Consider the following 12,831-nt stretch of genomic DNA (forward strand, 5'->3'; position numbering starts at 1 on the left):
ATTAGCACTACTCTAATATAAAACTATTAAATATAGTAATGTTCCGTTTGGATAATAAGTTAAGATGATATAAATTGAGATGAAAATTAAAAATTAAATAAAATGTTATTTTTTAATATTAATATTATTTTAAAATTTAAAAAAATTAAATTATTTATTATATTTTATATAAAAATTTAAAAAAATTAATAATATTTTATTCAACTTTCAATATACGTTTAAAATTATCCTACCTCATTTAATTATCTAAACCGCACCTAACTTTTCGAGTAAACCACGTAATTCGGTGGCCTGTGGAAAACCAATGCCTCAGTGTCATGGGAGGTTTTTCCGCTCAATGGAGGGCCACGTGACATGACCACCATCCCCTCCTATAGACCACGTGCAACACTGTTGTATTCCATCTACGTGGACCGTGCATCTCCATTTCTTTCTTCATCGTTAATAATACTTCTATATTAAATCATTTTCTTCCTAATTCAAAGTCATAACAACTAAAATCAAGTAATTTTTTTGAAAATTATTCTTAAATTTTTAAATGCGTTTGAGCTTATTTAAGATCTAATTTTTAGAGTAATATTAGATATAAGAGTATATATCTTCCGCACATTTTATTTACAAAAATATACTATTAAAAAAATAAAATTTTCATATATATTAATTTTTTCATATTTATTATTTGTTTATAACTTTTAAAAAACAAATTTTGAATTTTTTGTAAATATATTTATTGATATATATTCATTGAGATTTAAATAACGTGTATGAAAAAAAAGATCTATTCAACTATTGCGAGCGAGCCCATAACAAAGAACCAGAGAAAACCAAAGAAAATCGGTCTAACAAATTAACAGATTTAGTTTCGTAGAGTCCAAAAATAAAAATTAGAGTTTTGAAAAACGAATTCCTAATGTTTGCAGTGAGAGATTTATGTACAAGTTTCATCTTCAGGATCAACTAGGGCTTTCGTCTTCGACAATTTATGCGGTTTTATCCTTAGCCGTTCGTACTTGAAGGAATTGGAACAACTCTCGAGCTCGGCCTGTCGAGGTGGAGTGCTTCGTTTCGGAAACGTCAGTAAGCACTGCGTTAAATTGGGATGGTTTTTTTTTTTTTTTTTTTCGCTTTTAATGCATTTACTGTTTTTGTACCGTCTCTGCTTTGAAAAGTAAGGGAGCTAAAATGGTTTGGTGTTGTATTTAAATTTTGGGGTCTTAAAATAAGTTCATTCTGAAATTTACATATGCTCACTTGCTTTATTTTCTTGCGTTTTGTTGGCTACCAATTGCATCCGAGGAGTTTTTTTAATTTTTTAATTTTTATTGTTTATCTTTCTTTTTTAGTCCGTGATGCTAGCAGTTGCTGTGAGGAGGAATTGGAAAGAAAAGCTACATTTAATTTGTAGTTTATCTGGTTTTGACTGTCCCTTGTGCAGTAAAAGCTCAGCTATGACTGAGTGAGGTCAGTGTGGATAGCATGGACGAAGGAGTAGGCGATGAGGTGACCCCGTTAGGTGCAGTAGAGGGTGCGCACCTCCAAAGCAAAGAGAGTGAGTATTCTCTAAAACCTGAAAGCTGCAACATGTTGGAATCTGGGCAAATGTTTATACATGGAGAGGGTGACTATTCCCAAAGCCCACCCCAGGAATTTGCAGTTCAAGAGGGTAAGAATGTAAATAGGAGTATAAATCATGTGAATGGATTAGAACACCCCCATGCCACTCCTTGCTCAGTTGATGATGCTGGTATCATGGTTGAAGAATTGAGATTGACCAATTACAATGGCTCAAACTTAGCTATAGTTGGTACATCAAACAATCGACAAAGAATGCGGACTAGGCAGAATCAATTGCAGCATCTCAATCAGCTCGCAGGTGGATCAAAAGGTGGGGATTCAAATGTTGACATAATACATAGGGACAATGGTCAGACAATGTCATGTTTCTGGGAGGATATGGGGTGCGGAGCTTTTCCGGAATTATTGGCACCAAAACCATTGAGTGACGATTGTAATGATAAGATGGAAAATTTACCGCATGCCGAAAATGAAGGGGCATCAGAAAACAATCATGGAGGTATCCGGACGAAGATTATATCTAAATCAGGGTTTTCTGAGTTTTTTGTTAAACAGACGTTGAAAGGAAAAGGGATTATACATAAAGGTCCGCCTCATCATGTCTTTCATGTTGAGTCCAGAGATCAGAAAATTTTGAAAATGGCCGGTAGTACTATGGTGTCTTCTGACGTATCGCAGTCTTTGGCTTTGAAAACTGAAATGCCTTCTCTCGAAGGTGTTGCTGGGATCAGGCCTGGTAGTTCTGATCATGGTGGAGTCAGCTTGAGACAATGGCTGAAAGTTGGACGCCACAATGCAAGTAAAGTTAAGTGCTTGCATATATTTAGACAGATTGTGGATTTGGTGAATCACTCTCACTCTCAAGGAATTTCCTTGAAGAACCTACGACCTTCTTGTTTCAGGTTGTTGCCATCGAATCTGGTCAAGTACAGTGGGTCACCTGTCCAGAGAGAAATGTTAGATGGTGTTGTGGATCATAATACTTTGCACTTGGATAATTTGCTTGTAAGAAAAAGGCATTCGGAGCAAGTAATGTCTTCCTCTGCTGCTTTATATGGTAAGAAGCAAAAGTTTAAGGAGAATGCAAACTTCATTAGGCAGTGGCATCAATTCCCTTCAAGATCTGGCTCCAAATTTGAAACTGCATGTGATAAAAGCATTAATATCACTTGTCCACGGGATTCTTGTGATGGGTATGGTGAAGATAATGCAGATACAGCATGTGAGACTCAGACCAAATTTGGCAGCCCTTGTGGATCTTCTATAGGTCAACAGCACTTGACATTCTTAAGTGACCAATTGGAAGAGAAGTGGTATAGAAGTCCTGAGGAGCTCATTGAGGATGGCTGCACTACTCCATCAAATATTTACTGTCTGGGCATTCTTCTTTTTGAGGTGAGATGCTCTTTCCCAATATATGACTTGAAATTTCCATTTCAGCTTTTATATTTTTGCTAATCCTTAACTCCAGCCAGACATGCTTGTCGCCTTTGTGTTGAACACTGTGTCTACTAGAGACAAATACAGAAGTACATACATTTGTCCATAAATAATGTGGTTTGGTTTGTGTTTTGCAAATGATGCTGAATATGTGACCAATTTATGTTTAGTATCTCTGTATTGACTTGTGATTTGAGGTACTGCTGAGTTTGAAAAGATTTTTGCGCTTATGAGGGTGTTTTTAGCTTATGAGAAGAAGTAAATTTGAAATTCCCAGTTCTTAATAAGTTAATATACCTTTGGTTCCACTATTTATATTTAATCTCAAAGGAACTTTGCATTTTATCTTCATAGTGCTGTTTCAATCAATTTTATTGTTGCATACTCAGCTGCAGAATGTGGATATCTTTATGATATGAACTTCTGATTCAATCCAGCTCTAGTTTGCAAAGAACTTGAGCTATGAAATAAGAGATCCTTGCACCGTAGGAGACGTAGCTCTGGGAATTTAGAGTTTTACTGCTCCTCTTGATCTGATAGCATGAAGGTTTAAATTACACCCACTGGTTGTCTAAATCAATGCTATTCCTCCCCCACATTGTATTAGGCTTAGCTATGCTAATTTGGCACCCTCTACTTGAATCACTTTGCATTGGTGTACCTAGTCATCCTTGTTTCATGTGACCCAGCCATTTTGGACAAGTTTTTACATTTTCCCCTCTTTTATGGTAGTCACCACAAATGAATTTATCTTTTCTTACCACTCATCTGTCTCTATGACAGTTCAAAACCAGCATTATCACAATTGAAAAACTCTTTGTAGCCATGTTCAGGATCTGGAATCATTATTTTGGTATATTTTTGTTTGGTTATACCTATGAGTTATGGGGTTTTTTTTTTCAGTTACTTGGCCGTTTTGACTCTGAAAAAGTGCGTGCTGCAGCAATGTCAGATCTGCATTATAGAATTCTTCCCCCAAATTTTTTATCAGAAAATCCCAAGGAAGCTGGATTCTGTCTTTGGTTGCTTCATCCTGAACCTTCATTGCGCCCAACAACCAGGTAATACGGAACTTTTTTGATGTTGAAGTCTATTAAATTTAGTTAATGTTGGGTTTGGAGAATTTGAGGCCATGACATGCTAAGTGTCTTTTCCTTCACTTGAGCTGATGAACAACAGAACAAGATACTGGATTTTTATTTCATCAAAATAATTTCTGTTAGAAAGTATTGGGTTGAGCTGATAATAAAGCTGATGCAAATACTTTGAATTTTGGACCTCAGCTTGGATCTGTATGTGGGCATAATTATCTGAATTGATATATGTCTGTCTCTAACAGGGAGATTCTACAATCAGAATTGATTAATGGAGTGGAGGAGGTGCATGCAGAAGAATTATCATCATCCATTGACGAAGATGATACTGAATCGGAACTACTATTGCATTTCCTTGTTTCATTGAAAGAGCACAAGCAGCAGCATTCTTCGAATCTAGTAAAAGACGTTAGCTTCTTAGAAGAGGATATTAAAGTGGTTGACAGGAGGTGCAGTTTAAGAAGCTCATTGGTTCATTCTTGCTCTCACGATGACTCCCTCTGTAGAAAGGAGAATAGGTTTTGTCGTAAAGAGTCATCAAGTCTGGATATGCTTTCTCAATCACCCCCTATCTCTAATACCCATGAGTTGGGGTTGACTAGGAATGTTGGCCAGCTTGAAAGTGCTTACTTCTCCATGAGATCCAAAATTCAGCTCTCTGAAAATGATGCCACATCACGGCCAGATAAGGATTTATTGAGAACTCGCGACAATTGGCATTTGGCCCAAAAAGATGGAGAAAACCAGATTCCTACTGATCACTTAGGAGCCTTCTTTGATGGTTTATGCAAGTATGCTCGTTTCAGTAAGTTTAAAGCATGTGGGATACTACGAAACGGTGATTTCAATACTTCTGCAAATGTCATTTGCTCTCTTAGTTTTGACCGGGATGAGGATTATTTTGCTGCTGCTGGAATATCGAAGAAAATAAAGATATTCGAATTTAATGCACTCTTTAATGACTATGTTGATATTCATTATCCAGCAATTGAGATATCAAATAAGTCAAAGCTCAGTTGTGTTTGCTGGAACAACTATATCAAGAACTATCTGGTTTCAACTGATTATGATGGTGTAGTGAAGGTGTGTATATCTACATGTCTCGCTGTGAATTGACTTATGCTTGGGGAGTGAGATGAGTTGAGAATTTTGTGAATAATAGTAAGATGGTTTGTGTATAGTAGTGAGATGGTTTGAATTAAATATTTTCTGGGTTTTAGGAAAAGAGAGAGAAAAAGTTGAATAAAAAATATTATAAAGTTAAAATATTGTTAGAATATAATTTTTTAATATTATTTTTGTTTTAGGATTTGAAAAAGTTGAATTGTTTTTTGTTTGAACGTTTGGGAAAGTTGTAATGATTAGTTTGAAAGTGTTTGTGTTTCAGTTATGTTTGGGAATGAGATGAGATGTGGTGAGATGAGATGAAAATAATTTCCAAACATCCCTCCTAAAGGATCTTTTTCTATTAATAGTTCATGCTCATGCTCTGATTACCTCTGTTAATTCTAGTTCCCACTGTTAATATTTATCATTTTTTTATTGCCTTGAATAGGGCGTATAGGGGGGGAACTCCAATGTTCCATATTGTAGGGCTGACCAGAATTTCTTAAACCTGAACAATGAGACCTTAAGACTTCATCAGAGTAGATACAATTAATTTACATACTCCCTATGGATGGTATGAACTGTGTGCACACCATCTTCTTTAATCCTTTTTATCCTCAGTACATAATATTGAGACACTCTCTATGGAAGAATGGATTATATATGTAAAATTATGGGCTAAGATTATGTTCAAGATGGGTACGGGAGGTTTCTTGATTTCTTTTAGACATATCTTCAATTGCGTTATGCTAGCAACTAGATGCATATATGCAATTGTTCATATTAATGACTAAGTATTTCTGTATTGATGGTTGATACTACAATATACATCATTATTAGTTAATCCATGATATTACAAGTTAATTTCAAACATGGAGGTTCTTGTGGGCTTCCCTGATGCGTGGTGTTTTAACTTGGCATATACCTTGCTTTGACATTTACTAAATTTCCTTGTTGCTCATGACATGATTTGCTTGGATTGAGTTACAGTTATGGGATGCAAGTACTGGTCAAGGGGTTTCTCAGTTCAAAGAGCATGAAAAGAGGGCGTGGTCTGTTGACTTTTCTCGAGTATATCCCACAAAACTGGCCAGTGGAAGTGATGATTGTTCAGTGAAACTGTGGAGCATTAGTGAGGCATAATTGCTCTCTCTTTTACTCTCTTTCTTTGACAAATTAATACAAGAAAATTGGTACCAAAATACATGACCTGTTGTTCTTAGAATTTCATTATCTCAATAATTTTAGTGAAAGCATGAGAAAAAAGGGGATTTTATTTAATTTTATGCTGTTCTTTAAGCTAAAGAAGTGCAAAGTTTGCTTGTTGTATACATCAAATTGCTGATATTTGAAGAACTATATTTCTTTTTTTTTTACTGGATAAATTTACTTTATTTCCAAAAAGGATCATCTTTATGCCACTCATTGAACATAGTGAACAACAAATGCAATCTTGTGATTTGAAAATATTTAAAAAAAAAAAAAGATCGAATAGGAACGCAAGGACTGTCCTTTGTTGGGTCAATTGGCAAGATGTGCTGGTCGGTTGATGGATGGTGATAGTTTTACTTTGACCCATGGGAAGATAATGTCACATTTTAGAATTATTTTATTGTAGCTCTGACCACTGCTTGAAAATATTTGGAAGTCTTATGCAATAGAACTTCTTGTGCAGAAAAACTGTTTAGATACAATCAAGAACATTGCAAATGTCTGCTGTGTTCAGTTCTCTGCTCACTCCTCGCATTTGCTGGCCTTTGGGTCTGCTGATTATCGAACTTATTGCTTCGACCTTCGGTTTACTAAAATCCCCTGGTGTGTATTGGCTGGCCATGGAAAAGCTGTCAGCTATGTGAAATTTTTGGACTCTCAAACATTGGTTTCTGCATCCACTGACAACACATTAAAGCTTTGGGATCTCAATAATACCAGTCCTAGTGGTCTATCCGCTAATGCTTGCAGCTTAACCCTTTGTGGGCATACTAATGAGAAGGTTAGTTTTTTTACATGCTATGACCTACCTTTGTTTCTTGATTCTAATTAGATCTTGCTTTGACTAAGAATCTGACATTTGCTTCCTTTTTCTTGGTTGGTTCAATATTAAATTTGTTTCCTTAGAATTTTGTGGGTTTATCCACTGCTGATGGTTACATAGCATGCGGTTCGGAAACAAATGAGGTATTCATCCATTGCTGGTGTCGCATGTGTTCATTGATTTATAAAGGAGAAAGCATTTTTCTTTCGTCCTTTCTTTTTTCCCTTCTGCTTTTTTGTGTTCTCTTCTTGTAAATCGAAGGAAATTTGGTACCTGGTAGAAATTGAAGAAGTTTAAAAAAAGGGCTTCCAGCTGCTGTTCAATTCACCAATATCTACATTTTTTGCATGAGATAATAGAATTGTCTAATCAATTGAAGCGGTCTTGTTGTTTTCAGGTTTATGCTTACCATAGGTCTCTGCCTATGCCAATTACTTCCCACAAGTTTGGCTCCATTGATCCGATCTCCGAAAAAGAGACCGAAGAAGACAATGGACAGTTTGTTTCAAGTGTCTGTTGGAGAGGGAAATCAGATATGGTAGTTGCTGCCAACTCTAGTGGGAGCATAAAAGTGTTGCAGTTGGTTTGAGTAAAAGTTGACTGTCTGAGACCAAGGAATTGCCGTCTTCGGTGGCTTCTTTAAAGCTCTGAGTCCCCAAGCTGAAACCATATAAAATCTATATGGGGAAGCTGAGAATCTGAAGAATTCTTCGGCTCTAGCTGTTCATGTGAAGGGATTCACTCCTTTGAAATACCGACTCAGCAGAATCTCAGCCCAAGAAAATCTCGGGAGAGAAGCCAGCCAGAAATTGTGACAACTGATTCGAGATCTCCACATTGGGAAGATTGAGATACCAGAGCATAAGAAATTAAAGGCGTAAAACCAGACATCATCTTGTCACTAATAGAAAGAGGCCAAAGCTTCACAATGTCAAATGATTCATCCAGATCAACATGAATTCAGGATAATTTATAACTATAGGATTTGAGGCGCCAATGTATAGGATCGCAATAAGTGATCAGTTTTGAACAAATGCAGAGTGCGTTGCGGTCCATACCATACAAAATAAGTTCTGGATGAAGGACTTGCATTTTTTTAACCCGAGTCGTTTGTTCAAAGACGACAGCTCAGAAGTGATGCTGACAAATTAATGCCATAAAGTGAGAAATTGTATTGTAAATTTTCATAAACAGATCTGACAGGATGTCCCGATTCTGTCTTTTTTGGCTTATTTTGTAATTTTATAAACTTGCGATTAATTTTTCTTCGAAGGAAGAGTATATGTCAATCTGTTTCTTTCATTTTAAAAAGTATTAATGATGTTGTATTGGGCCATTTTCAGAGGAATAAAGTGTACAAATTTAGGGCGTATGTGAAATGAAAAAATTCTCTTGGCTGAGGGCTAACTGCTATATATTTTTTTAAAAAAATTATATTTTTTATTCTCATACCACATATTACACATAATTTTTTTTATTTAAAAAAAAAAAAAAGAAAAAAGAAAAGGCACCGGTTTTGAAATTAATAAAAAAATATGGACCGAGCATCGTTTCAGTCGCAAGCTAAAGCTAGCTAGCCATAGATTGCAAGGACCACAAAAACGACTGCGTTACATGCTCGCACCGCGAACGTAGAAGACGATGCAGTGGTACTTCGTTGCGGCGCTCCTCACCATTCTCACCAGCTCTCAGGTCAGCAAACAGAACATCATAACTCCTCTTTGTTGAGCTTCGAATCTAATACAACGTAATGTACCCAATCAATGCTCGATTTGCTACAATTTCATCCAGTATCCACGCTGCCTGCTTTCCTTTTCCATTGTATAGATCCCTTACATTAACTGCTACTCATTACTATGATTTTTGGGATTTTTCATTACAATTTCGACCAATTTCATATAGATCCGATGCTTATTGGAAATGAAGTGACATTTTTGTTAATTTTACTTGCTTACGCTGACTGATTGAATTCTAATTTAGAATTGAAAGAGTTATCTTCCTGATTCAAATGTGCTAGACATTGATATTTCTGGATCTGACAGGGGATTTTGACAACACTCTCTCAAAGTAATGGACGGTATTTGTATGATTATGCAACCGTTCCATTTCTTGCAGAAGTTTTTAAGGTATTTTTCATAAACTGAAGTATTAGTCTAGCTGTGCTATCAGACTGTCAGAAGCCCTTAATATACAATTTTTTTTTTTAAAATCTTGTTTTTATTATTCCAGCTAGTGGTTTCTAGTTTACTTCTTTGGCAAGAGTGCCGGGTATCGCCTTCTATAAGGATGACCACGGACTGGAAAAGTGTGCGGTTATTTCCTATTCCTTCGGTCATATATCTAGTTCATAACAATGTTCAATTTGCTACATTAACTTTCGTGGATACGTCAACCTACCAGATTATGGGTAATCTGAAGATTGTGACCACTGCCTTATTATTCAGGTGCCCACATTGTACCATTTGAGGTCACGTATTATCTGATTTGTTTTTGCAATTTTTGCTGTACTGTTTGTTATCAGTAAATCTTTAGTCTCTTGCTTTTTTTACTAGGATAGCATCTTGTCGATAATTTACTGAAGAATCACTTTATATGATGCTTAGGCTATTCCTGAGGAGGAAGCTGTCTAATATAAAATGGATGGCTATTTGTCTATTAGCTGTTGGAACAACCACAAGCCAGGTTTGATTACTCTAAATTATAGAATAACACAATTGAGGTTGGTTTCTTACTTGAAACCGTGGTGTCTTACATGTTCATGAACCATTGGTCTTTAATCATCTGATGTTTTAGCAACGATCTTCATGCTCATTCAGAAACATACTCAAATTAATGAGAGGCAGCTTCCTGCCTGGTGTTTTTATGGCGTTCATTATAAGAGGCTGGACCTTACATATTCTGAATCCACTTAATAGAATGTATTATTTGTACCCTTGATAATCCTTAATAGAATTTTTTTTAGATGCATTTGAAGGAGTGAACTAGGTGGTCATCTTTGTATTCTTTTGTAGTTGAGAAATTATGCTATTATTTTTCCTTTAATTGGTGAATTATTAAAACTAAAAGAGAAAAGAAGTCTATATAAAAGAGACCGACCCTTTTGCCCAAATTTTATTGTTTCAACTGTTGTAGATTAAAGGTTGTGGAGAAGCTTCATGTGACTCTCTATTCTCAGCACCAATCCAAGGGTATATGTTGGGGATTCTATCTGCTTGTCTATCGGCATTGGCAGGCGTTTACACAGAATTTCTGATGAAGAAGAACAATGATAGCTTGTATTGGCAGAATGTACAATTATATACGTAGGTATCTTTTATCCTCATATTAACTTGATTATTCAACTGTAATCTTGAGTATTTGCCATTGCATATCTCATCCAGAAGTCTTTCATTATCGGAGTCTTAAAGGATGTCTAAAAGTAATTCACCCCCCCCCCCCCCCCAAAAAAAAAAAAAAAAAAAATTGCTAAATTGAAGATTGGTAGTGTTTCTCTGTTTCGGGTCCTTTTAAGATCTAAATAAGGAAGCTATTGGATTATGAGTTTTATGGAGGTTTCTCAATATATCTTGTATGATATTTTTGGGAGATAGCCTTTTTCAAGGCATATGCTTGAATTATATTTTTGATTGTACTCTTTTAATAAAACATTTGATTACTTTTTTAAAAATATATATGTAGATTGTAGTCTAGTGTTTCCACTGCCCCAGTATACTTTGGGATAATGTTTCTTTCTCAGGTTTGGTGCAATTTTCAATATGGCACGGCTTCTTGCAGATGATTTCAGGGGTGGATTTGAGAATGGTCCTTGGTGGCACCGTATTTTCGATGGATACAGTATTACAACTTGGATGGTTGTATTAAACCTTGGATCCACAGGCTTGCTGGTTTCATGGTTGATGAAGTATGCTGACAATATTGTGAAGGTGATTTTTTTTTTTCTACAAAGCTTTTATTACAAATATAAGTTACCTGAAAATGCATATCACTGAAATATTCTATTAGTTTCTTTGTTTTTTCCCCTTAACTTTTACGTAGTCTTTTACTCACATTCTATTTGGGGAACCACATTAGCGGTGTAAATATACAAATCAAGTGTACCTATTGTAATGAACTTGATATGAAATTACTAAAGAAGTGAAATACTGGAATGGATGATAGAGAAATGTATGTAAATGATATTATGATAAACTGAGTATTTTCGAGGAATACTCAACCTCCATGAAAACAGAAAGCAACTTGATCAATATTCTTCCAGATGCCCCATCAACGACCCCCTACCCAGTACATATACTAGAAGACAATAACCCTAACTCAACCACAACCAAACCAAGGCCATGGGCCAATTCTTACTCACACTAACTAAGCCCATGGGCCACTAACAACAACTTAGCAACTCAATAAGATAAAAGATAACAAGTAGGAGGCCCATAAAGTCCGGCCCAATTCAATTGGGTTCATAACACCTATACGCTAAATTGTATAACATTTTCAATGGTACGCTTTTGCTGACCATTCAATGTGTTTTCTTATTTTTACTGCTGTTTACATGCGCTAAAATCAGGTGTATTCCACATCAATGGCCATGCTGCTTACAATGGTTTTATCTGTATACCTTTTCAATTTCAAGCCTGCACTGCAGGTAAATTACCATGTATTTCAAAGTCCAAATTTCTTCTCTATATCTCATGCCAAGGAGTACTTTTACATGGTTATTGAATTTTGTTTTTTTTTCATGTTTTCCTTTTCTTGTCTTACTGCAGCTTTTCTTAGGTATTATTATCTGTATGATGTCCCTACACATGTATTTTGCCCCTCCAAACATGCTGGTGGATTTGCCATCAACCACGGAAGCAGCTCCCATGAGAGTCTAAAAGAAGTTTGTGTTGAACCAAGAACAGATTCCTGGTGTTTCTCTTGTTCAAGGAAACTGATAACTTTTGTCAGATGCCCAGTGGAAATGGCTACTAACTTATTAATGAATTGCCATATTCCATGGAATATATGGAGAGGGGATACCACACTACGTCCATCGAGAAGCATCTGTAGTTGGAAACTACCCTGTTGACATCTGGGTTCTTCACCCCCGCTTACAATTACTATCCTAAGTTGTGACAGAACAAATGTATTCCATTATTTACGTGAACAGACTGACATGTAGATTGTTTTCAAACTATTTTTTAGCTCCATGTACTGATAATCTTGTTCAAAATTTAAATTCCGCTAATTTTTTTTCGTTTTTCATTCATCATCATTAAAGAATGGCTACAAATTCATGATGTTTGTCCTGTGCAAGGAAACTGAATGCTCTTTTGTCATGTGCTCACCTGAAGCTGGCTATACTCCCCCAAAGGCACTAGAAACAAAATCATATATTCAAGGATATTTATGAACAAAAAGTTTTACAACTTGAATTCTTTAAGCTAATCATAGAATAGCTGAAGAAGTTGTTAGGGAATCAGAATCTCTGATCGAGGATTCTTTGGTTCTGCTTTGTTCATTTTGTATATCCTGCATGTTTTTTGATGAATCCAAATCTGGCAAGATCGATGGATATCACGGTTAGATTTGGATAGTGAGTTG

The 12,831-nt window shown here is 35.8% G+C and overlaps 1 protein-coding gene and 1 pseudogene across 4 annotated transcripts; both read left to right on the forward strand.

Annotated features, from left to right (window-relative positions):
- The first annotated feature begins 787 nt into the window (after positions 1–787).
- LOC108982356 (protein SPA1-RELATED 2-like) lies at positions 788–8,540 on the forward strand. 4 transcript variants are annotated; one of them, XM_018953702.2, is made up of 8 exons: positions 788–1,077; positions 1,344–2,970; positions 3,919–4,076; positions 4,355–5,192; positions 6,207–6,353; positions 6,892–7,209; positions 7,335–7,394; positions 7,649–8,540. In XM_018953702.2, exons 2-8 carry the CDS (start codon positions 1,477–1,479, stop codon positions 7,838–7,840), a joined length of 3,207 nt encoding a protein of 1,068 aa, XP_018809247.2. In that variant the 5' UTR covers positions 788–1,077; positions 1,344–1,476; the 3' UTR covers positions 7,841–8,540. The 4 variants fall into 4 exon arrangements, with proteins under 4 accessions (XP_018809247.2, XP_018809251.2, XP_018809248.2 ...); XM_018953706.2 differs by having other exon boundaries at positions 1,436–2,970; XM_018953703.2 differs by having other exon boundaries at positions 788–1,073.
- A 263-nt stretch (positions 8,541–8,803) lies between these two features.
- Positions 8,804–12,527, forward strand: LOC108982355 (annotated as a pseudogene).
- Positions 12,528–12,831: the final 304 nt, after the last annotated feature.

This window comes from Juglans regia, chromosome 9 (assembly GCF_001411555.2).
Source record: "Juglans regia cultivar Chandler chromosome 9, Walnut 2.0, whole genome shotgun sequence".
Lineage (NCBI taxonomy): Eukaryota > Viridiplantae > Streptophyta > Magnoliopsida > Fagales > Juglandaceae > Juglans > Juglans regia.

What these genes read in the sequence shown, in the direction of transcription:
- LOC108982356 (XM_018953702.2), top strand. Translation starts at nt 1,477, where the DNA reads ATGGACGAAGGAGTAGGCGATGAGGTGACCCCGTTAGGTGCAGTAGAG. An exon ending in TGGGCATTCTTCTTTTTGAG is followed by an intron (nt 2,971 to 3,918) that starts GTGAGATGCTCT and finishes TTTTTTTTTCAG; the next exon opens with TTACTTGGCCGTTTTGACTC. An exon ending in ATTATGATGGTGTAGTGAAG is followed by an intron (nt 5,193 to 6,206) that starts GTGTGTATATCT and finishes ATTGAGTTACAG; the next exon opens with TTATGGGATGCAAGTACTGG.